At 34.2% G+C, this 24,711-nt stretch overlaps 2 protein-coding genes across 4 annotated transcripts in view; one reads left to right on the forward strand and one right to left on the reverse strand.

The window, feature by feature from the left end:
• Positions 1-24,711, reverse strand: part of CWC27 (CWC27 spliceosome associated cyclophilin) — a 178,937-nt gene that overhangs the window by 71,772 nt on the left and 82,454 nt on the right. For all 3 annotated transcript variants that reach the window (XM_019743827.2, XM_019743838.2, XM_074328900.1), the window contains one exon: positions 11,726-11,826. In XM_019743827.2, the coding sequence (XP_019599386.1) occupies positions 11,726-11,826 (101 nt within the window). The remainder of the gene's footprint in view (positions 1-11,725; positions 11,827-24,711) is intronic.
• Positions 1-24,711, forward strand: part of SREK1IP1 (SREK1 interacting protein 1) — a 161,922-nt gene that overhangs the window by 12,185 nt on the left and 125,026 nt on the right. The window lies entirely within an intron of this gene.

The raw sequence follows: 24,711 nt of genomic DNA on the forward strand, positions 1-24,711 counted from the left end.
AGTCATTGCCCATTCTGACTTATTAAACAATAATAAACACAATCTGAACTTTTCATAATCAATCAGGGTCTTTATAATGAGCATCTGACATGTTCTCTCAGAATAGAATAAAGTATCTTCTACAGCAAATGTATCCCTGATGTTCCACTCCTTTGTTCTTGTGTTTCCTTCCCTACTGTCAGGCAGTCATCTACCTCTTGGCTGCTGCCAGAACAAATATCTGTAGCTATGCCTTTCTCTCTCTTGTTTCTATTTTTAATTTTTTATCCCAATAAAATATTAGGCTATAAAGATCCACAGGTCAGCTCCTGCCCTTGTTTTTCTTTTGCTTGTTTATTTCTTTATTTTTTAATTTTTGAGATATACTTTATATGTTATATTATAAACTTTTATGAATTTGCCCTTTTAAAGGGTATTCTCCCTCACTTTTATTATTCTCTAATCTGTTTTAAACTTAGAACCAGATAATCAATTTGTCAGCACCATGCCCAAAGTATTAATGGCTGGCCTGAGAGGCTTTCTAGGAGTCAAGGGCATATATGCTTTCACTTTTCTACGTAAATAACAACAAAAGTTTACACTAAAAGTTAGATTAAAAGTAGACGATGGGACAAATAGGTCTGATACTTCTGGCCTCCAAGAAAAAAATGATGATTCAAGAGTACTGGAAGAAAGAGAACTGCTTTGGAAAAAAGAATTTTTGCTTACTTTGCTCAAAGAGAGAAATTAATTCTATCGTATCAGGCACAACACAGAGCTAACATTCCCAAAGGGTTTCTGTTTCTTATAAAAACCAAGATTAAGCGAGTTTAACATTATATGTTAGATAGATGAAAAGTAGTCAAAAACTATACACTTTCACAACCTATCAAGCCGGAGGGGCCCTAGTCTGACCTAATCCATCATTAAAAAGATAGAAGAAACCTGAAATTGTCTAGTGCAATTTGAGAAGTACTGAGCAATTCAGGGATGTGTTTCACGAATAGGCTTTAAAATTTTTTCTTGATTTACAAGCTCAGATTGCCCTTCCTCCTTTAACTTCTGGCACTAACCATAGAGCAGGTATTGTGTGCTTCGAACTTTGAAAAGAGGATCTGACACCTTATCTCCCTAAAGCTGATTAGAGAATATGTCCAAACCGGTATCTTTATGTGACTATGTTCAGTTTAGTACTAGTTTTGAGATGATGAAACTTAAAGGAACCTGGAAAAGACGGACATATAATTTAAGGAAAAGGATTATATGGTTTATTAAAGAACTTGACAGAACCAACACAAGAAAGCAACTCTATCTCCAATTAACAATCAATCTTATTCAAAATCTATTACCTCCCACAAAAATCCTATGCACAGACCTGGATGATTTACAGTCGGACTAAAGAGACTCCCAGGCTGTAATCAGGATTGTCCTACGGTACATCTCTTTGACATTGCTGGTATCTAAAGTAAAACACCACATTTATTGTTTAAATTGAGGTGTGAGAGCCTACGGCAAACTCTGTATTCAGCTAAGAAATGTAACTCTTTTGAATTTTAGAGTCAAATTTCATGCTTCTATAAAAAATTCTAATTATATAACTATCACAATAGTTTTATTCCTTGACAGTCTATTTCTTTAATTTACTAAAGCCTCCTTGTATACATTATCTGAAGCCTTTAAAAAGTAATAGATGGCAAACCTATGGCAAAAATCATGAGGTTATATTTAGGTAACACATTTTTTCTTATACAGAGGTATAATTATATCCATTATCTGACAATATCCTTGTGATGTAAGGAATATCAGATCTTGAACTTTAATGGGAAGATTGAAGGGAAAATGGTCCCAAATACATATCCTCGTATATTTTTACTACATAGGAAAGCTTTTTTATGGGGGAATGATATCAGCATCGTGGATGAGTGAGATACTTTCTTTGTCTCTCCACTGCAATCTACAACTAGTGGGACATCTATAACTCAACAAAGATTATACTGCTCAACACACTAGAATGTCTGAGAGAACCACACATCTGTATAGCTTAAGGTGGCTGGATGAAATGCACAGGGGAGGAGGAACTGGGGGAACGGGAAGGACACTGCCCTGGTTCCTCAGCAGTGGTGGCTAAGCCTGCAGCTCTAGCATGCACAGTAGCAGCAGCAAAGACAGGGCTCGCAACTCTGCCCCCATTACTATCCTAGAACAGAAAAAGGACGGCAGCAGCATCAGTGTCCGTGACTCTAGTTCCCTCCCTTAGCTGCAGAGGTTCCACACCACCAGAGAGCCCCACAGCAGAAGTAGAAAAGGTACATGATACTCCTGCCTCCTGGCCACAGCAGCGCCAGCAGCCATAGGGAACTGGGCAGCAGCAGATGTGGTGCTTATAACTTGGGTTTTCGCAATGCCCTGCCATCTGATCTACCACCCACCACAGCAAAGTTGCCCAAGATCCAGACAACCCCAGATGCAGCGGGGGCACACGCCATCCCTGTAGCCCTGGTGTCAATACCTGAGACCTGGTGCCAATACCTGAGACCATGGTGACATAGCCAGTAGCAAGGCACCAGCGAAGCGACCCTGAAGGCACAAACAGCAATGAAGAAGACACCTATGACACTACTGGCAGAGGTAATAGAAGATGGAAAGTGCTGGCTCTCAAATATAACTGAGTCAGCTCAGGTAAGAGAAACCACAAACTTGTGCTATAGCAAGTACCACCTACTAGGGGTGGGGAAGGTGCGGGGAGAAAGGCATCTCATTATCAACCTGCTGAACTGCTAAAGTTAAAACAACACTGTACCTAAATAAGAAAATTGTTCCTACTTCAAATGCACCAGCAGAGGAAAAACCCATCAAGCACCATGAATAATCACAATAACAGGGTATCACAAAAATAAAGTGACAGTTCTCCAGAAACCAAACTCAAAATCACAGAAGATTGTGATCTAAATGATAGAGAATGCAAAGCAGTTGTCAGAAAGAAACTCAACAAAATAAAACAAAACTCAAAAAGGCAGTTCAATGAGTTCAGGAATAAAATTAATAAACAGACACAGTACTTTACCAAAAAGATTGAAACTCCAAAAAAGAACCAAATAGAAATTCGGGAGCTGAAGAACTCAATAAATGAGATTAAGATCGCATTAAAAAGCACTGGAAACAGGGCAGACCACACGGAAAAGAGATTTAGTGAACATGAGGATAGAAATCTAGAATTGACTCAGGTGAAAAGAGGAGGGAGAAGTAAAAAATTTTTTTAAACAGAAGAACTCTACTAGAACTATCTGCCTCCATTAAAAAGGGAAACATAAGGATAATGGGTATTCCAGAAGGAGCAGAGAGGGAGAAGGGAACAGAGAGCTTATTTAAAGATATAATACATGAGAACTTCAAAAAACTGAGCTGGACATTCAAGTACAAGAACCTAATAGAACACTTAGTTATCTCAATGTAAAAAGACTATCTCCAAGATACTTTGTATTATAAAGAGGGAAATCAGTTGAGAAGACATAACGTTCATTAATATATATGCACTCATTTTAGGAGCACCAAAATATATAAAGCGATTATTAACAGACCAAAAGAGAGAATTTGAAAGCAAATCAACAACAGTAGGAGGCTTTAACCCCCCAATGAATGGATCATACAAACAAAAAGTCAACAAGGAAACAATGACCTTAAATAACACATTAGATGACATGGAATTAATAGACATATACATGATAGTCCATCCAAAAGCAACAGGATATACATTCTTCTTAAATGCACATGGAACCTTGTCAAGGATAGATCATATGTTGGGACACAAAACAAGTCTCAATAAATTTAAAAAGACTGAAATTACATCAACCATTTTTTCCAATCACAATAGTATAGAACTAGAAATAAACTACAAGAAAGCTGAAAAAAATCACATATATGCGGAGATTAAACAACATGTTACTGAACAACTATTAGGTCAACAAACAAGCAAAGACATTTAAAAATACATGGAGACAAATGAAAATGAAAATATGACAAATCCAAATCTTTGGGACCCAACAAAAGCATTTCTAAGAGGGAAGTTTATAGCAATACAGGCCTACCGCAAGAAGTAAGAAAAGTCTCAAGTAAACACTCTAACTTATACCCTAAGGAACTAGAAAAAGAACAAATAAAGCCCAAAGTCAGTCGAAGGAAGGAAATAATAAAAATCAGAGAACTAAATGAAATAGAGTAAAAAAGACAATAGAAAAAATTAATGAAAGGAAGATCCGGTTCTTTGAAAACATAAAGTGAACAGTTACTAGATTCACTAAGAAAAAAGAAGAGAAGATGCAAATAAATAAAATCAGAAATGAAGAAGTTATAGCAAATGCAACAGAAATACAAAGGATCATAAGATGAAAGCATATGAAAGGCTATATGCTCCAAATTGGAAAATCTAGATGAAATAGATAAGTCCTTACAATTATACAACTTTCCTAGACTGAATCATGAAGAAATAGAAAATCTGAATATATCTATCACTAATAAGGAAATTGAAATAGTAATTGAAAACCTCCCAAAAAACAGAAGTCCAGGACCAGATGGCTTCACTAGTAAATTCTATGAAACATTCAAAAAAGATTTAATACCTACTCTTCTCAAAATATTTGAAAAACTGAAAGGGAGGGAACACTTTCTAACTCATTTTATGAGGCGAACACTACTTTGCTACCAAAACCAGGCAAGTACAACACACACACATACACACACACACACACACACACACACACTCACACAGACACACACACATAATTACAGGCCAATATTTCTGATGACCATATAGATGCAAAAATCCTCAACAAAATATTAGCAAACTGAATATAATACATTAGAAGCATCATACACCTGATTAAGCGGGATTCATTCCTGAAATACAAAGATGATAAAATCAATCACAATGATACACTACATTAAAAAAATGAAGGTTAAAACTCATGATCACTTCAATAGATACAGAAAAAAGCATGTGACAAGATTCAACACCCATTTATGGTAAAACTCTCAATAAAATGAGTATAGTTGGAAAGTACCTCAACATAATAAAGGCCACATATGACAAACCGACAGCTAACCTCATACTCAACAGTGGAAAAGCTGAAAGCTTTTCCTCTAAGATCAAGACCAAGACAAGTATGCCTACTCTCACCACTTCCATTCAACATAGCTCTGGAAGTCCTAGCCAGAAAAATTTGGCAAGAAAAGGAAATAAATGGTACCCAAACTGGAAAAATTCATGATTTGTGAATGACATGATTTTGTATATAGAAGACCGTCAAGACTTCACCATAAAACTAATAAATATAGTAAAGTTGCAGGGTACAAAATCAATATACAAAAATCTTTTGCATTTCTATACACTAACAATGAACTATCAGAAATAGAAATGGAGAAAACAATTCTATTTACAATCACAACAAAAAGAATAAAATACCTAGGAATAAATTTAATGAAGATGCTGAAACACCTGTATATTGGAAACTACAAGACATGGTTGAAAGAAATTGAAGAAGATACAAAGAAATGGAAAGATATTCAACGTTCATGGATTGGAAGAATTAAAATTATTAAAATGTCTATATTACAAATCAATCTACAGAGTCAATGCAATCCCTATTAAAATCCCAATGTCATTTTTCAAAGAAATAGAACAAAAAAATTATAAAAGTAGTATGAAACCACACAAGACTCCAAGTAACCAAAGCAATTCTGAGAAAACAAAGCCAGAGGTATTACCCTCCCTGATTTCAGACTATTCTACAAAGCTATAGTAATTAAAACAGTATGGCATTGGCAGAAAAACAGACGTACAGATCAATGGAACACATGGAGAGCCCAGAAATAAACCCACACATATATACGAGTAGACAACTAATTTACAACAAAGGAGCCAAGAATACAAAATGGAGAAAGGAAAGTCTCTTCAACAAATGGTGCTGGGAAAACTGCACAGCCACATGCAAAAGAATGAAAACAGTCCACTACCTTATACCATCCATACAAAAAAATTAACTCAAAATGGATTAAAGACTTGAATATAAGACCTGAAACCATGAAATACATACAGCAAAACACAGGCGCTAAACTCCTAGACATCTGTCATAGTAACGTTTTTGGGATTTGTTGCCACTGACAAGAGAAACAAAACAAAACAAAAATAAACAAATGGGACTGTATCAAACTAAAATGCTTCTGCACTGTAAAGGAAACCATCAACATAACAAAAAGCCAACCAACTAAATGAAGAAGATATTCGCAAATGATATTTCTGATAAGGGGTTAATGTAAAAAAAAAACACCTCATATAACTGAACAACAACAAAAAATAAATAAATAATCTGATTAAAGAATGGGCAGAGGATCTGAATAGACATTTTTTTTCTAGAGAAGACATACAGATGGCCAACAAATATATGAAAAGATGTTCAACATCATTAATTATTAGGGAAATGCAGATCAAAAAGCACAATATGAGATCACCTCTCATCTGTTAGAATGGCTATTATCAAAAAGACAAGAAATAACAAGTGTTGGAGAAGATGTAGAGAAAACAGAATCCTTACACACTGCTGGTGGGATTGTAAATTGGTGCAGTCACCATGGAAAACAGTATGGAGGTTCCTCAAAAAATTAAGAATAGAATCACCATATGATCCAGCTATTCCATTTCTGGGTATTTATATGAAGAATATGAAAATGGTAATTTGAAAAGATCTACACACTCCTAAGTTCATTGCAGCATTATTTATAATAGGCAAGACATGGAAGCAAACTAAGTGTCCGTGGATGAATAAATGGTTAAAGAAGAGGTCATAAATATAGTCAATGAAATACTACTCAGCTTTTAAACAAGATGAAATATTCCCATTTGTGACACCATGGATATACTTTGAGGGTACTATGCTAAGTGAAATAATTCAGATGGAAAAGGACAAAAATCATATGATTTTGCACACATGTGGAATATAAAACAAAACAAAAAATAAACAAACAAAACAAAAACAAACTCATACATATGGACAAAAGATTGTTGGTTATGGAGTGAGGGAGGGCAAAATGAGTCAAAAGGGTCAAATGAATGGTGATGAGCACCCAATAGTATATACAGGTATCAAATTATAATGTCGTACATCTGAAACTTATATAAAATACCCATGGTACTAGAACCACAATCAGGTAATATCAAATTGCTATGTATTTAGGATTGTTCAATTGCATGGATCCTGAAGTATTTATTAATATAAAGTAACATTCTTTCCTTCAAATGATTTTTAATTATTTTATTTTGTCATAATGGAACCGAAGGAATTAATAAAAATACAGTAAAACATTAAAAACAGGAATAGCAGATCTTATTTATCTTTACATTTATAATAGAGAAATAGATGGGTTCTGATTTTAAAGTAACTTGCCTAAGGTGACAGAATAGATTTAGAAGGAGAGTTCTATATTCTATTCTTAGAATATAAATTCCTAATTATCTCTACAAATTTGACATAAGTATCTAGCCCAGGAAATTGGGTAAAACTATAAAACCAAAGGGATATTACTTCGTGATCAAAGGTGATTTCCTAAGATAACAGAAGCCTTGAAGAAAGTATCATGCCTATTAGACACATGGACAAATGCGAGACCTTCATTCACACAAAAAGGACAAAACTAGATTACTGATGCATGGACATGAGAAAGCAAAGCTTTCTTGTTCTTATGGCTTTCTTCCCAAGTGTTTCTAATTTGAGGATGATACATTAAATTCTAAAACAAAGTGTCAATGGTCAGCAAGTATTAGACTTGCCAGATGAATTCATAAAACCAGGAAACACTACTACTATAGTTTTATTTGAGAATGTATACAAGACCACACACATACACCTTTTAAGAAAATGTGATTATAGAAGGCAATTGTGAGAATGCATGAAAGTTTATTTTGAGATTTTAATTTGTCATATTTATATGTACCCATATGGATTATAGGCTTTGACTGCGATGAACACAGTATTAAAATTCTTATTTTCAATTTGTAGGATTTGGATGGGAAACAAAATGGAACCATGATAACTATATTTTTCTCTTGCAAATTTAAAATTATTATTTTTATATAGCAATTTAAATTTATTTAAGGTTTTCTCATTATCTAACTTACTTCTTAAAAGAAACGTGAGGGGTGAACAAGGCATTTTATGATAAGAAAACTGAGTAACAAAGGCTTAAATAACTTCACTGCCAGTAATTGGAATTAAGAGCCTTAATACTTTCTCATTTATTTTTTGATAAAATATAATATTCTAAAGTATTCTTATGATTATTAGTGTTATATATGACAAACAGCAAGCAATACTATCAAATTGCTATTAAAAATAACAAAATTAATGTATTTTCAATTTCTTTTTATTAGCAGATGGGGTATATGCATCCTGATGAAAATTCATATGGAAGATAGGTCTACATTACACAATTTACCACACACCAAAATACCCACAAGGCTTGTTTTAATATTGATTCTATTTCTAAGTTTATTGGCATATTAAATTGCTAGATACAGCATATCATGTTCAAAAGACCAAATCATTCACAGTTGCCATAATACTCAGATAATTTAGTCTTGGACTAAAATAAAATGCTTTAGAAAAGCCTGATATGTAGCCATATAGCCCAATCAAGAAATCTTTCCTGAATAGGTTCAGGAAGGTATTCGGCTCAACTGATGCATGAAGTTATAGAGCCATGGTCAAATGACACTGTCCAAATTCTTTTCATGTGATAATCTTACTATGCAAATGCATACGAGAACCTTTGGATCTGTTCCCAGAGTTTACATAGCTCTAACCTTGGAATATCTGGTGGCTGAGAAGATAAGCTAAGTTCTGACATACATTCAAGGATGCCTAAAATTCTACGTTGTTTCCATAATGCTCTGCAGTGAGATGGCTCACGGCATAGTTTTTAATCATGGGGAAAGAAGCACTACTACACTGGAAAACTGCATAGGGACACGTGAATATCAAATAAAATGTTGAACATCAAATCAAATGTGAATATCAAACAAATGTAGTGTTTACTGAAATTCACAAATTTTTGACATGAAATAATTTTCTATTATCTTATAAGCAATACTTGCCAATTTTAAAAGAAAAAAGTAGTAAGTTTAGAAGAACTACAATCCCAGTAAAAAGGTAATCCATCATGTATCATAGTTAGGGGCTAAAAACAAATTTTGTTAACCATTCTAAGATAGTGATAATACAATATTGCTCCTAATAACACTTAAAAATATTACAATCAGAATAAAATGGACAACTTAAGTGTCCACATCTTGGTTTCTAAATACAAACTCCAAAAAGAGGAACCAGAGTTCCTTGGAGAAGCAGTTGATTCCAAATGTGAAGAAAGCAAAACACAAGATTAACCTGGAGCATCTTGTGCCACAAAGTAAGAAAATATTCAGAGGATGGGGCAAAATGAAAGAACACAGAAGCCAACCTGAAAAAGCTACTAGGGGCCAACAATGGTATTACTTGAACAACAAAATAAATAATGACAATTTGGGATTATAACACATAGAATAAAAGAAATGTATATTGACATAAATAAGTACATACCTAAATAACAGAAGAGAGAGCTCTTTCTTACAGAATAATTCCAAGCAACAAAAAAGTAACAGGAATTAGGGAAACAGAATCATCATTAGAACACCACAGTAAATAACTTGACTATAGGCCTGATCCATCCATGGATGCTAAAATTAGTGGGGAGAAGCTTAAAAATAAACAGAATACTTATATAGTATCAAAGTATCTTCCCCAAAAGATTTATAATCTTAAAAGGAAAAAGAGTAATTTTATAGCATTGAAATTCAGCAGATACCACTTTAACCACCAGTAAAAACACAGTAGACAGCTTGCTACCTCTGATATAATGCACTGGGAAGGACGTATCACTTATGTGGCAATCTTGCCAAGAAATGCATAACCTCAATCTAATCACAAGAGGATATCAGACAAACTCAAAGTGAGATATTTTACAAAATATCTAACCAGAACTCTTCAAAGTATCAGGTTATGAAAGACAAGAAAAGACTGAGGAATTGTCACAGATCAGACGAGTACAAGGAGACATGCTAACAAAATGCGATACGGAATTCTGGATGGAATCACAGGACAGAGAAAGGACAATCAGTGGGAAACGAGTGAAATTCTAATAAGGTCTGCAGTTCATTAATAGTACGGTATCAACATTAATTGCTTGGTTTTAATCATTGTACTATGGTTATACAAGGCCTTAACATTAAAAGTATAAGGGAACTCTATTATTTTTGCAACTTCTCTGTAAGGCTAAAATTATTTCAAAATAAAACAATCAAAAATAAATAAATAAACTGGCTCATTCTGAGATTAGAAGAAATGATAGCAACCATATGACCCAATTTTTTTGGAAGCTAATTTTAACTTTCTCTAAATTATTCAGACTTACAGAATATCCAGGTATTACTAGATGACATAAGGGAGATTAAATTCAGAAAAGTAATTACTAACATAATTCTCTTTCTAGTCATGGCAAAAAAAAAAAAATGAAAAAAAGATTTTAACATAGCCAACTTTCGCATAAATAGACTGAAATAAGCTCCATATAGAATCTTTTTTGTGTGTTATGAAATCATTCTTTAAGGCTCAAATCTTTCTTCACCTAATTTTGTATGTAATATTTCAAAAGCAGATAAACACAGCACTGTTTATGTCTAATATAGGCCTTAACCATACAGCACTATTACAGTAATTATCAATTTGCAATTCTCTCACTCCTACTAGATTATGAACTACGAAAGCAAGAAATATCCATCAATCTATTGCCAATTTCACGTTTCTAGTTCAGCATGGTTCTTAAGACATGGGGTACTAACAATTATTAGCTCAAAATGATAAAGAAATTAAGTAAAAGATCTCTCTAGTAAAAGGGAATTATTTTCATATATTTAAAATGCTTTTAATTATAAGAAACAATCCCCATGTAATTTACTATTATAAAAAGGAAATAAATTTGAGAGTTCTAATCTGCAATTTGGAAATTGAATATTATATGCTTTAAAGCTAAAAGTTTTAAACTAAAGCTCTTCAGTGAAATAGCTTTTTTGAAGTTTCTAGCTTTATAAAAATCATGGGGAAATAAGGAACATATTTAACCTGTATAAAAAAGCAATGTATAATTTTGAGCAGCTTTTGATCAGTTTTATCAATATTTTAGATTTTCTGTATCTAAACATAAGGGTCAAATAAAAACAAATAAAAATTAGTTTGCATTTAGTACTATTCAAACCAATGCACAAATGTTTACACAAGTCTCAAACATAAGGCCTAAACACTTTTCTTAGAAGTTTTAAAGGGCATGCAATATAAAAAATAAATATTCCATTCTGTGTACTTCTAGATATATAGGATGGCAACATTTAAGTTTTGCCTGATGTCAAGTATTTTTTTTTTTTTTAAATTTAGGAGTAAAAGTTATTATGTTTGATTGAATTTATTTCTCAGACTAAAGTCCTACGTGGAAATTTATTTTATTGGCTCACTGTCCAAAGAAAGTAGTTTTCTTTTCTTTTTTTTTTTTTAAGCAAAATTCAACTTAGGAAGGAAGGAAGCGGGAAAAAGGAGGAAAGACGGAGAGAAGAGGGGAGGGTGAGAAGAGGAGAAGAACTATGTAAAAATATAAGCCTGATAAATGCCCTTACCTTCACTTCTTTCTTCTGCTTGTTTTGCTGAATTTTCTTTTTTTTGTTTTGCTGCTAAGAGTTCCCGCTTTAATTGCCTTGCTTCTTTTCTGAGCTCTTCACTATAAAGCAAAAACAACCATATCACATTAGTACATAATATACTGAGAGAAAGATATTTAGCAAAAGCAACTATATCTGCTCAATCAAGTGATTATTATCTTCCCCATGGATTCCCGGCCTGAAAGAAGAGTTTATAATATACAACCTACTTCATCAACCTCTAACTTGTTAATCTCCTGCAATCTATCCTTCTTATACGCTTCTGAAACTGCTTCTGTATCGACCAAATTCAGTGGCCTTTTCTCAGTCCTCTTCTTCCTCTTTGGCTTCTCTATCATTCAACATTAACCACTCCATCCTTCTTGAAATTCTATCCTAATCAGACTTATGTACCACTTTAGAGCCTTGATTTTCCAGTTCTCCTAGTTGTTCTTTCTCTTCTCATCTTATAATTGTTGTCATTTTTCTTGTTCCTATACCCTGGCAGTTTTATCTAATTTCATAACATCAACTATCAACTTCACACAGGTTATTTCCAAATCTAGATGTTTTGCCCTGATTTTGGTCTTAACATTTCTGTTATAAATATTCATGTACATTAGCGCTACCCAACAGAAATATAAAGGCGACTTTAAGTTTTCTAGCAGCCACATTTAAAAAATGGTAAAAGAAACAAGTCAAATTAATTTAACATATTTCGTTGAACTCAATAACTCAGTATATCCAAAATATTTTTTCCAATGTGCAACCGATATAAAAATATTAATATATTTTACATTCAGTTTTTGTACTAATCTTCGAATTCTGGTGTGAATTTATACATATCAATTCAAACTATCCACATTTCAAGGGCCCAGATCTAGATGGACAGCAGCGGCTACATGTCTCAGAAATCACAAACACTCTACGTGCAAACTTGAAGCCATCTCCTTCCTGCCTAGATCTGTTCCTTCTTCTGATGTTCCTATTGGATCGTGGAATCATTTTCCGTCTAATGACCAGAGTTTAAACTTGCTGTGGGACTCTTCTATCTCCCTTTCACTGAATCACTGTAGAAGTACATCATTTTCCAGTCTCTCTCACATATAACTGCTCTTCTTGACTTTGACCACCAATGCCTAGTTTCGGCTCTCATTATGTACTTCTTAGGTGAATATAATCACTTCCTATTCCCTGAGCTCAGGGAATAGCAACCACATTTGTCCACTAAATACCCTTATCTTTTTATTATACTGGTTTACAAAATTTTTACTTTGGTAAGTAATTCAGAAATTTTAGATGATATTTTCTGAAGACTAAGGTCTTTGAGGGGATGATTATTTTGAAAGTTGAAAAGGAAATGCTGCATGATGATGCTTGAAGAAATTTGTTATAAGAATAATTTTAAGTATGAGAAGAATGAGAGGCAATGAAAGTATATATTATTGTAGAGGCAGTAGAGCATAGTTATTAAAAGGATTAACTTTGAATTCAGAAAGTCCCAATTTAAAAGCCAACTCCATCACTTATTATCTGGGTGACCTAAGAACAATTACTTAACTTCTCTGAGACTAAGTTTCCTTAAGTATAAAATCAGGGTAAGATATTTAAAATATTGGGCACTCAGTATACATTCAAAAAATGGAAGCCATTATTATTTAGGTCATATGTTCAAAACAGGAGTACAGTTAAGGGCTATTTGCCATGTAGGAATATTTATTATGTTATTTATTACAAATGTATGCCACCTCTACTACATTTGGAGATCAGCTAGGTTCATTATCTTTTAAAAAGGAAAATGAGTGCATAACGTTAGCTTCTAAAAATCTATCCTTAAATAGTCAAAGATCTAGATATACTACTGAAGTAGCCATAGTAATATACAAAATGAACAATGATGAATAAAAACTCGAAAAAGACTAAGTGAGATAGAGAGGGGTGTCTGTCTATAAAGATTATTAAAATATGCTTCATTATTCTGAATTCTTCAAGTGATTAAGGATTTACAACACTGTCAAAATCTTTCAGACTATTCAAACACCATCTGTCCGTACTTGTGGAATCCATAACTCTTGGAATGAAGTGTAAGTTTTTAGAATAGTCTTTAGATCACAGTTTAGTTTTATGGTTCCCAATTTTATATTCTCTGGAATATAATCCTATCCATTGACACTAGAATATATTTAAATCTGATATGATGAGAATGAAAATTGTAAGCCTGGAACATACCGCTTACAAAGCAAGCATACAAACTATGGGCTTGCTTTAGAGTCCAGGCAATATATTCTTGGCTCCCTCATAGCCTAGTTTCTGCTCGTATGGTAAAATAAATGGCTTCTATAAGCTGCTATTAACTTTAAGCTAATTAACTTTTTTCTCTAATATTATGTTTCAAATTTGAAGTCATCTGATTTTTAATGTGGTTTGTATGACATCACCATTATCCACCAGATAATTCTGCATCCTATATATTTTTTAACCTGATAAATCTGTAATTAGCTCTGCTCCAATGGGGGAAAAAAAGGATTCCTTAAAAAAAAAAAAATCAGCCCAATAAAATAGCAGCAGCCTAAAAATTATACCAGTACCCTTTACATATTTAGTAATAGCAAAGAAATTAGTAATTTATTCAACAATTTCTACAGCATCTAATATTTGTTCAGTACCATTCTGAGGGCACAGAAATCAAGATGAGTAAGGAGGGAAAAGCACCTAACTTCCATAGATTCTTTAAATCAGTTTCCTCCCTCACCACTTAATCTTCTCAAAAACCTGCGATACAGCATTTTACAGGTAAGAAGGCTGAGGCTTACAGAAATTAAATACTTAGCCTCAGATCACACATTTTATCAGGAAGTGATAGAGCTAGAAACTACAAATGGGATTGTCTGAATTCTAAGTCTCTGCTCTTTCCAAGATGTACACTGATACCTTGAGAAAGTCTCCAAGGGAGGGACGTAAGTAAAGTACATAAATAATAACAGTACATAATAAAAAGCGGTAATTGCCACGACAAAGAAATGACTAAAGCATTTTCAAATTCAGAGAAGGAAAGATTATCACAGACTAAATAAGGGATGGCTTCACAGAAGAGGCATTTAACTGGACCCTGACAGATAAGTAGGAGTTAGCATGTGGAGATACAGTGAAGAAGCATCTAAGTAGTGTGTCTAAACCAAGAACAGAGAGTAGGGAAAATATAGGTGCATGTTAAAATATTATGCTAAAGCATCTGTTTTAAAAAGAGGTGGCAGGGCTGGTAACAAAAGATAGCGTGAGGGAGAGAACGTGGGGCAAAGCCTAAACGCCAAGCATTTGTGAGTGGCCAGGTAAGAACATTTTCCTCCAATTTTTCCACACCTTTGTGCTTCCAAATTTTTTTTTTACAACCAATTTCTGAACTGCTCTTATTGTCATCATTTACCCACTATCCACCTATTTTAATATCTTACTAGTAACCTGTACACTCTTTAAATTGCTATCATCTAAGAAGTAACTTACGACCTCCTCATCAAAAATTTCAGCAGCGTCCCTTTAGATCGTAACTTAGGCCTTCAGAACAAATCGACTTCGTGGACCACCTTACCTCTGACCCTTTGCTATCTCAGACATACTGCCCAGGGCAGCTCTCCTCCTCCCTTTTGATATCCTTTCTCTGTTTCCAGTGGGTTTACTTTCTACTTCTTGCTCCTCAAATATAGGTGCTTCTCAGTAGCCTCGTCCTAACCTCTTCTCTTTCTGTCTAGAAATTTCATCCACGTTTAGGACTTCAATTCCATCTAAATGCAGTCAGTGTGTAAAATCAAATACATAAATAAGCCTGATGCTTTTTACATACTTCCACTTTCAAGCTTAAATTCCCTTTTCTAACTGCCGGATGGACACTTTCATTAGATATCCCATAAATGCATCAAATTTACAATTTTAAAAGTCAGATTGATCATTTTGGCTCTCAAAAACACGACATTATTTCTATGATTCCTGTATTTGGTAAAGCCACCAGAATGCTGGGTGTCAGGCCCACTTCTGGTATCACTTCCTTACTTTTCACATCTGATAAGTAGTCACATCTTTCTTCCTTTACAAAGTCTCTTTCTTTCTTTGGTCAATGACAGCTCTCTGGGATTGACTATTACAACCATCTCCTATGTGGTCTACATGCCTCTGTTCTGAACTTCCTTCCATTCATTTTGCACACTGAGGTCAAATCCTACACTTCTACTCCCTGATCTTCATTACTCTCCAAATCCTACTGAATTGTGCTCTAATTTCTTTTCCAAGCATTTAAAGTCTCTCTCATGAGCTACCTTCAAACTACTTTTTCAACTTTATCTTCACATATTCTTTACAGTTACTCTAAATTTCAGCCAAAACATACTACTCATAATTACCTTGGCAAACTTTAAGCGTCAGCACACATACCCCTTTGTTCATGCCATTTCCATTACTTAAAATGGTCTTTCCTCCCTATTTCTGTCTACTAAAATCTTCCTAATTTTTCAAGGCTTCATGGAGAAAGTGGCACTTGAGCACAGCCTTGGAACAAAGTTGTCAATCTCACTGAGCCTTAGTTTTCTCATCTGTAAATTGTCGCTATGTTCAGCATATGGATTATAATAAGACTAATGTAAAGGTTAATAATTAATATGAGTAAGACCACTATCTCACGTTTAGAAGACATTTTTTTAGTGACAAAATATATTACTATCAACTCATGACTGTTAAATTACATAATCAGTTTAAATAATTTAAACAGTAAATAAAAATCAGTGATTTTAAGTAAAAATGATAAAATGATACCAGGGGGCAGCTGGATGGCTCAGTTTGTTAGAGCGCGAGCTCTAAACAACAGTATCGCTGGTTCAATTCCCACATGGGCCAGTAAACTGTGCCCTCCACAACTAGTTTGAAGACAATGAGCTGCTGCTGAGCTTCCAGAGGGGCAGCCAGATGGCTCAGTTGGTTGGAGTGTGAGCTCTCAACAACAAGGTTGCCGGTTCAATTCCCACATGGGATGGTAGGCTGCACCCCCTGCAACTAAAGATTGAAAATGGCCACTGGACTTGGAGCTGAGCTGTGCTCTCCACAACTACACTGAAGGACAATGACTTGGCGCTGATGGGCCCTGGAGAAACACACTGTCCTCCAATATATTCCTCAATAATATTTATATTAAAAAAATGATACTAATTCCTATACTATTAAAGATACCTACTCTAATATTGTTGATGGATTGTTTTTTTCTTTTAAAAACTAACGTCCATTCTAAAAGATTAAACAGAGCATTTGGGTAAAAAGCAGAGGTGTTAATCAGAAGACCTAGACCCAACATCAAGTGGCCATGAGAGTGCAACTAAACTTCCTTCTTTGCTTCAGTTTTCTCACCATCTAAGACTAGTTTGAGGAAGGTGTAAATTAGTATTTCTGAAATGCATAATCATAATTATAATATAAATGCAAAAGTGAGTATACTCTGTAGATCATTTATTACAATTCCTTTGGATTTATGATCTTAAAGCCCATTCATTACGTAAGGAAATGGTGAGATGCTGAATATAGCCATCTTCATCTTAGACACAAAGAAGTTGAAGTATAGAGATAGTAAAATATTTTTTTTCAATATTGCCCAAGTCAATGATAGAGTGGCAAACGTGACACAGACATCCCAATTCTTTAAGCAGTTTTTCACTTAATTTGCTAACTTACCCACTAAATGAAAAGTACACTTAGACATTTTTAAGCTGAACATGTTTTTATACAATTGAAGACACTATGAATAAGTGACTGCACAGGAAAGTTTTTACAACTACAGTATGTTTACAATTTTATCAGACTTTAATTTACTTTATAAAAGTAGTTTAGAAATCTTGCCATTTTTTTAATTGTGCAGCTTTTCAACTTGAGATTGAAGATTTAAAATGGCAATGACGAGTATCTTGCATAATTTTCAGTCAGTTTTTATTTTTTCCCAGATGCTTTTCTCATTTCCTCCCGTTTCCAGGAATGTGCCTCAGGAAAATTTTGAGTTATATTTGTTCTTTTTTCTTATGGCATGAGAAATATTATCTTAATATAAAGGTGGTGAACTCAAACACTGACCTTCTTTAATATTCACCTTCAAAAAAAACCAAGAAGTAAAGTTGTTAAGACCTGAGTGTGTGATATGTTTTTGAAGAGAATTTAAATCTACAAAAATGAATGGAATATGTATAAATGTCTTATATAATACAGTAAATGCATTTGCTTAGAGACCTAGGTAAGCAGACTGACAGCTAAACACATATCCATTAGAGATCATTGTTTATTGGACCATGGATGTAATACTTGTAGTTAAAGTCTGCTATTTCCCAACATCTGATAAGAATTCATAACACATGGAAATGATTGAAAACCAAACAGTACACCCTTCATGGTTTTTAGTCTATTGCTTTAATCACAAAGATACCCAATATGTTTGTAATGAAACAATAGTTTCGCTGTTGATGAAATCATAAAATGGCTGTAACAAAAGCCCATCATAGGCATTAAAACTATCGATGTATGGCATGATTTTTAGACTTTGGTATCATCAGCAGTAGCAGGGATGCAGGTCTATCATATATCAGAAAGTATTAGAATATGCTGTAGTTTATATAAAAATTTTGAAAATGTTTGCATATATCCAGGAAATATCTAACCAAATTAAATCAGGGAAATCCATTGTATGTTCAAAGCTCTGTTCTACCTATTACTAGCAGTATGCCCTTAGACAATTGAGACAACCCATCTAAGTCTCAGTTCATCTTGAAATGAGAGTAATAATAAGGTTGTAAGAATGAAATACAATTCCATGGAAATTACTTAGCATATTTAACATGGTGCTTGGCCCAGAATGTGTACTCAACATTAGTTTGCTTCTATTATTATCACCATCACCATTATTATTCCCATCTCCACCACCAACACTACTTCTATTCTTACCATCTACAGAATTAGTTACTGACAAAATGAGAACTCTGGCTAACTCAAAAGATTAAAAAGGCAAATCCTTCCATTTTTCTCATTGATGCATAGATTTCACAAGCTTATTGACATGTTTTTGCATTTGATACACTGCTTGGATTAAATACCAGAAGCTATGAAAATAAGAAATGTAACAGTTCAAAAAAACTAAAAATTACAAAATTATCATATCCTCATTCTGGTCAGTAATACATGGAACTCAATTACTTATATTCTTTCATTCTAATCTAATTTAGAAGGTGAAAAATAAACAAGTCAACAAAAAAATGTATATATACTTACAAAATCTATGAGGGAGGGTAACAGGAACCTACATTAGTTTAGTCTAAGTGATCCTGGAAGGCATTTATTAGCAAATAAAATTTAATTTGAGTGATAATGTTCTACATTCCCTTTATAATATGCTAGATCAATATGTAAGAATAGAAAGACTATATACCTATCAGTAAGTATATTGCAATATAGAATGAAGGAGAAATCTGAATGTACCTGCATATAACTGTAGACTTACAATCTTACTCCTTTCATACGAAAGATCACATTTATTTTTAAATAAAAAGTTTAGACATCTGATGTAGATTGCTATTAATCTTTGTAAGATCTCTTTCAAATCTTAAAAAATAGTGTCATCTTTTCCAAAACAGACTAAACAAGAATGGATACTGCATAAAATCATAAAATGTCCATGACAACAGTAGTTGATATTGCTATTCTGTCTAAACACCAAGTAAAAAGTTCAGTATCAAATATGTTATTACACAGCAAGAACTTGGCTTTGTCAATATTTCACAGAAGTGGAGCAAATTCATTGTGGCAGAAATGCGGTCTTTAGCCATATGCCGCTTCCTCAATCCAACTTTATAAATGATATTAACTCAGTATGAAAAACAAATGAGTTTTCCATTTCCAGTAAGGCAGTATACCAGGTAACCTGCAAACTCGCTTGCAATCAAACACCTAGAAATGTTGAATAAGTACATTAAAAACAAAACAAAAAACAAAAAACAAAACCCAACAGCCTTTAAATGCATAGCTTAGCTCACTAAAAACAAAGGGGTTTAAAAAAAAGGAGAGGACTGAAAATCAGAGCAAAAAGCACTGAAACTGTTATTGGGATACTCTGAGTTACTGGTGTTGGTAACCTAGGAACATGAGTTTTAACATGAGGTTTTAATCATGATTAGGATTTGATATTCCTACACATAAAGCAAAGGATTCGCCACTCATTGGGAAGGTGGGAATAAACACATCTGCTTATAAAAACAAAGGAAGACCACAAAAACATTGTGTGTCTCGGGTTCATGCAGGTAAGTAAGCAGGTTCTCAAGCTAATGCATATTCTTAGGGTATCTAAGGAACATTTTTAGTTAAAATCAGCAGTGATCTATAGCACTCCATTGCAACTGTTAGAACCAAAGGCGAATTCTACCAGAAGGAAGGTATCCTTGATCCAGATTTCACAGAACTCTCAAAAGTTCTAAAAAAAGAAAATAGCTCCTAATAAAAATATTTCATAATGTACAAGGAAACAAGGCATTATGGATGAGAACCAGGGGAACAACAATAACAGAACCTGACTCTCAAAACTTCAGATAATGCAAAAATAAAACAAGTGTATTTATTAGATGGAGAGAATGAAAGAGAATAAAATTTGAATATAAGACCTATAACAATAACTGGAAAAATAATCAAAATAACTTTTACAAGGGATAAATAGAATAGCTAGTTAAACTCAATGAAAATTTGAATAGCTGAAAAGAGAGTGTGAGTGAATTAGGAGATATATTGAAAGTATGCATGACACAGGATACAAAACACAGAACGAAAAATCAACTACAGGAGGCTAAAAGTCATGGAAGACAAAGTAAGAAGGTCCACTACATGTATAAGTGGAATTGTAGAAAGAGAAAATAAGGAGACTGAGATTGAGAAAATAATGTCTGAGAATTTTCCAAAATTGACGAAAAGCAATTCAGGAAGCTCAATGAATCCAAGGAGGATAAATAAAACAAAAATTTAAATGAAGACTTATCATACTGAAAATACAGAGCACCATAGACAAGTGATCTCAAAACAACCACCATAAATTAATAAGGACAAATCATTTAAAATTAAGTTGACTACTTTCTTTGACAGAGAAAGTAAATTGACATAGTGTGAGAAGAAAACAATCAAGGACTTATTACAAAACAAGACATGAATGATGTCTTTCATTATAGCCATTAAAGCAAAGAACAAATAATGGCTGTGTACTTAAACAAAAATGATTATGGATTAGTCCAAACTAAACTATTCAAGAATGCTAAATAACAGGTCAAAGCTAAGCTTGAGATTTATTTCTACTAAGATACTGTAAACTAGGTCTCTACCCATATTCTGGCATATGATGCTGCATTAAGTATACAACAGAAGACAAAGCATTTATGAATGTAGGGTATACGGATGGAATTACGAGGTAGGAGGAGTAATAGCAGCAGCACGAATGGAAAAGACTAAGGGGATTTAGATTACAGTACAATCAGAGTCAACACTGTGACGTGACTGCTAAACAAGTGTGCATGGTCGTAGGTCTCATTAAGAGAAGTGTAGTACTTCCTATACGCATGTTACACTTTTTGTAATTGTCCCATAGTTTTAGATAGTCTGTTCTGTTCTGTTCAATCTTTGTTCTCTTGGTTTTTTGGTTTTCAAAGAGTCTGTCTTTTAGCTCAGTGATTTTCCCCCCTCAATGTCCAGTCTACTAATAAGCTGTCAAAAGTGCTCTTTATTTCTCTTACAGTGTTTCTGATCTGTAACATTTCAATTTAGGTCGTTCTTAAAATTTTCATCTCTCTGTTTACATTGCCTGTTTTTTCATGCTGTCTACTTTATCCATTAGAGTCCTTAGCATAGTATATTAATCATAGTTGTTTCAAATTCCCAGCCTGATAATTCTAAAATCCTTGCCATGTCTGGTTCTAATGCTTGTTCTGTCTCTTCAAATTATGTCCTTGCCTTCTGGCATGCCTTATAACTTTTTCCTGATAGCAAGACATGATGTACTGGGTAAAAGGAACTGCAGTAAATAGGCCTTTAATAACGGGGAGGTGAGGTGTGGGGGAAGAGAACGCATCCTACAGTTATTGGGTCTGTCTTTTAGGGATTCTATGTATCCAGACTGTGAACCCCACCAGTGTTTCTCAGGTTTTTTTCTTCCCCACTTAGGTGGGGAGGGATGGCTAGGATGGGCTGGAATTGGTATTTCCCTTCTCCCATGTGGAAGGCTAGAGCGGCTGGAGTTGGGTATTTCATTTCTCCCACATGGAAGTCTATAGCCAGCTGAAGTTGGCTATTTCTTTCCCCCAGGTCAGTCAGGCTCTGATAATACCACAGGTTAGGCACTGGTTAGCTAGCTTTCCCTGTGGGCAAACCAGAAGAACAGAGTACTGTGGCATATTTCAAAGTGGTTTCTACCCCCCGCCCCACTACTGGAGGAAGCACTAGGGGATTTTTCTGAGATATTTACTGTGAGAACCCAGTTGAGCTCTGGGAAGTAAAGCTCAATATTGTGGGCTCCCCCCAATAACCGGGTTTTTAACTCTCAGACTTGTCCACAATGAGCCTTCAGCAATTTATCAATCACAGTTCAAGTTTTCTATCCCAGCACTGTTCCCACTGTGGTTTCTGCTTGTGTTCAGGCAAGGTGCAATTCCCTGTATCCGTCTGCCTCTCTCCAGACTTGGGGGGAGAGGTTTGCCCTGTGTCCTCACTTCTCTTAGTGATCCAAAAAGAGGAAAAAGCAAGAGTAAATTGATAATTTTATTAAGAGAATATTATATTTTATTTTACTTGAACATAAAAATATCAAATAGAAGTGAAACTAAAGAAAGTTCTAAATTGCATAATAATGTTTGTCTCTAAGAGCTTTCCTAAGAAATTCCTCCATTTTATGAAAAAAAAGTTATGAAAATATTAAGAAATTAAAGTCAATTTTTAAAAACTACATGATTCCATTTTAGGCTGTATTGATTAACTTCCTGCCCTAAAGGTTGAGGAAATTAGTATACTTAACATTTTTTCCACTTTTTCCTTTTACCATTTTCCAATTTGAATTAGTTATATTATTGTTGTTTTACATTGTTAATGTTCATAGCATTTATTTGCAGAATTTTCACAGTTGTATAGTCTTAGTTTTATATTTGAAAGGATCACTGTTTACCACCATCTCTTTTATCCCATTACCTCTGTCCTGAGTTCAAGATATATCTGGAATAATTAACTTAATGTTAATGATAGTTATTTTTGGATGTTTTCAGATGTGTTGTTTTGGATTTCCTATTTTCTCCTTTCTTTCTGATATACTGCCTCAATTTTTATCAGTGGGCATCATTTTTACAACAACTAAAGTCATTTAGATAAAAACATTTAACGAGCTACATTCATCACAGTTATCTAACACTGTGATTCAATATGTAGTACATGTTAAATCAACGTAGGCATGAAGTAAAAGAGAAATGGTATCAGAATACCAATTCTGGAAACCATCAGAGGGAGGTGTGGGGGCCAGGGAAGAGGAAGAATTTTGTGAGAAGACAGACATCTCAAATGTAGCACATAGAATAAAAATCACGAAGAAACTGAATCAGACAAAATAATGTAAACCTAAAAAGCCTGAGGTCATTTTTGTGAAGGTCATACTTGGTGACAGATAACCATTATATAAATTATTTATTAAAGATTTCTCATTTCCCACAGTGTTCTTGCCTTGCTAAGTTTGCTTTCTTGACATAAAAATCATTTCAACATTATATACAAAAAACAAAAATGTGAATAAATGATTTCTAAGTACAATACATGGTATGGATTAAATAGGGGAAAAAAGTGACGCAGAAGTTTTCCTGGTGTTCAGCTAGACTTTTATCAGTATGGATTAGAATTATACAAATTGGCTTCCAGAGGATCATAAAGTTTTACACAGTGTTTCACAAATGGAGTTGCATGTAGGTGATACTGTTAAATCACGGAAACTTCACATTTTCAGTGTAGGGACCGATGGCCCTGCCTTTCGCACTTAATGCACACAGACACCCTGAGGACCCTTCTTTACCTGCAGGCCATTCCATATAGCTTCTGTGACGAGGACATTTGTAACGAGGACAAAAAGTATATAATGAGCTTCTATACCACTCAAGAATGAATCACTCTGTTTTAGGTCTATAATCAAGTATATCTAAGTATAGTCTTTCTGACAATGACTACAAGATGATGATGATGATATTATTATTTTAATACCTAGTTTTTCTAATTCTAACTTCAGACAAGAGTGGGTGGGTGGGAGTTCTCAAGTCCCCCGGGAAGTAGTTTGCTTGCTTTTTCAAAACAGAAGACCCATTAGATAAACGGTACTTTTGCTTACCTGACTTTGAAATTTGCCTTTCCTTACTGCTTTGTCTAATTGACAAGCTTGGGCTTTTTTGGTACAGATACCTTCCCAAATGAAGTTCACCACATCTGTTTGACCCTGGGACTCTGCTTTGCTTGCCTTCAAGTTACTTCTCAAACTAGAGCCAGGGTAATTTTTTAAAGCTCAAATTTGATCTCATTGCTTCCTTGCGACAGCACCCCTTAATTCTCAAAGTCCATACACACAAACTCTACAAGGTTCTTCACAGTTTCAGCTCTGCTTTATTCTCTAGCTCTATCCTTGGTGCCTCACCTTCTGTATGCATTCCATACATTCTCAAATCATATTAGTTCTCAGAATGCATCATAATCTTTGATACCTACTCCTCATGGCCTAAACCCTCCTGCCTTCCACTGCCCTTCTCCTCATAACTCACATTTATCCTTCACATCTGTTTCCAGGCCACTTTCTCGACAAAGGCTTCCGAATGCCCAATACTGGTACACAAGCTCCCTATATTTATTCTTACCGTTATAGTTACCATATCATATTTTAACTTCCTGCTACCTCTTTGCAATCT

The sequence above is a fragment of the Rhinolophus sinicus genome, linkage group LG03, assembly GCF_036562045.2.
Source record: "Rhinolophus sinicus isolate RSC01 linkage group LG03, ASM3656204v1, whole genome shotgun sequence".
NCBI lineage: Eukaryota > Metazoa > Chordata > Mammalia > Chiroptera > Rhinolophidae > Rhinolophus > Rhinolophus sinicus.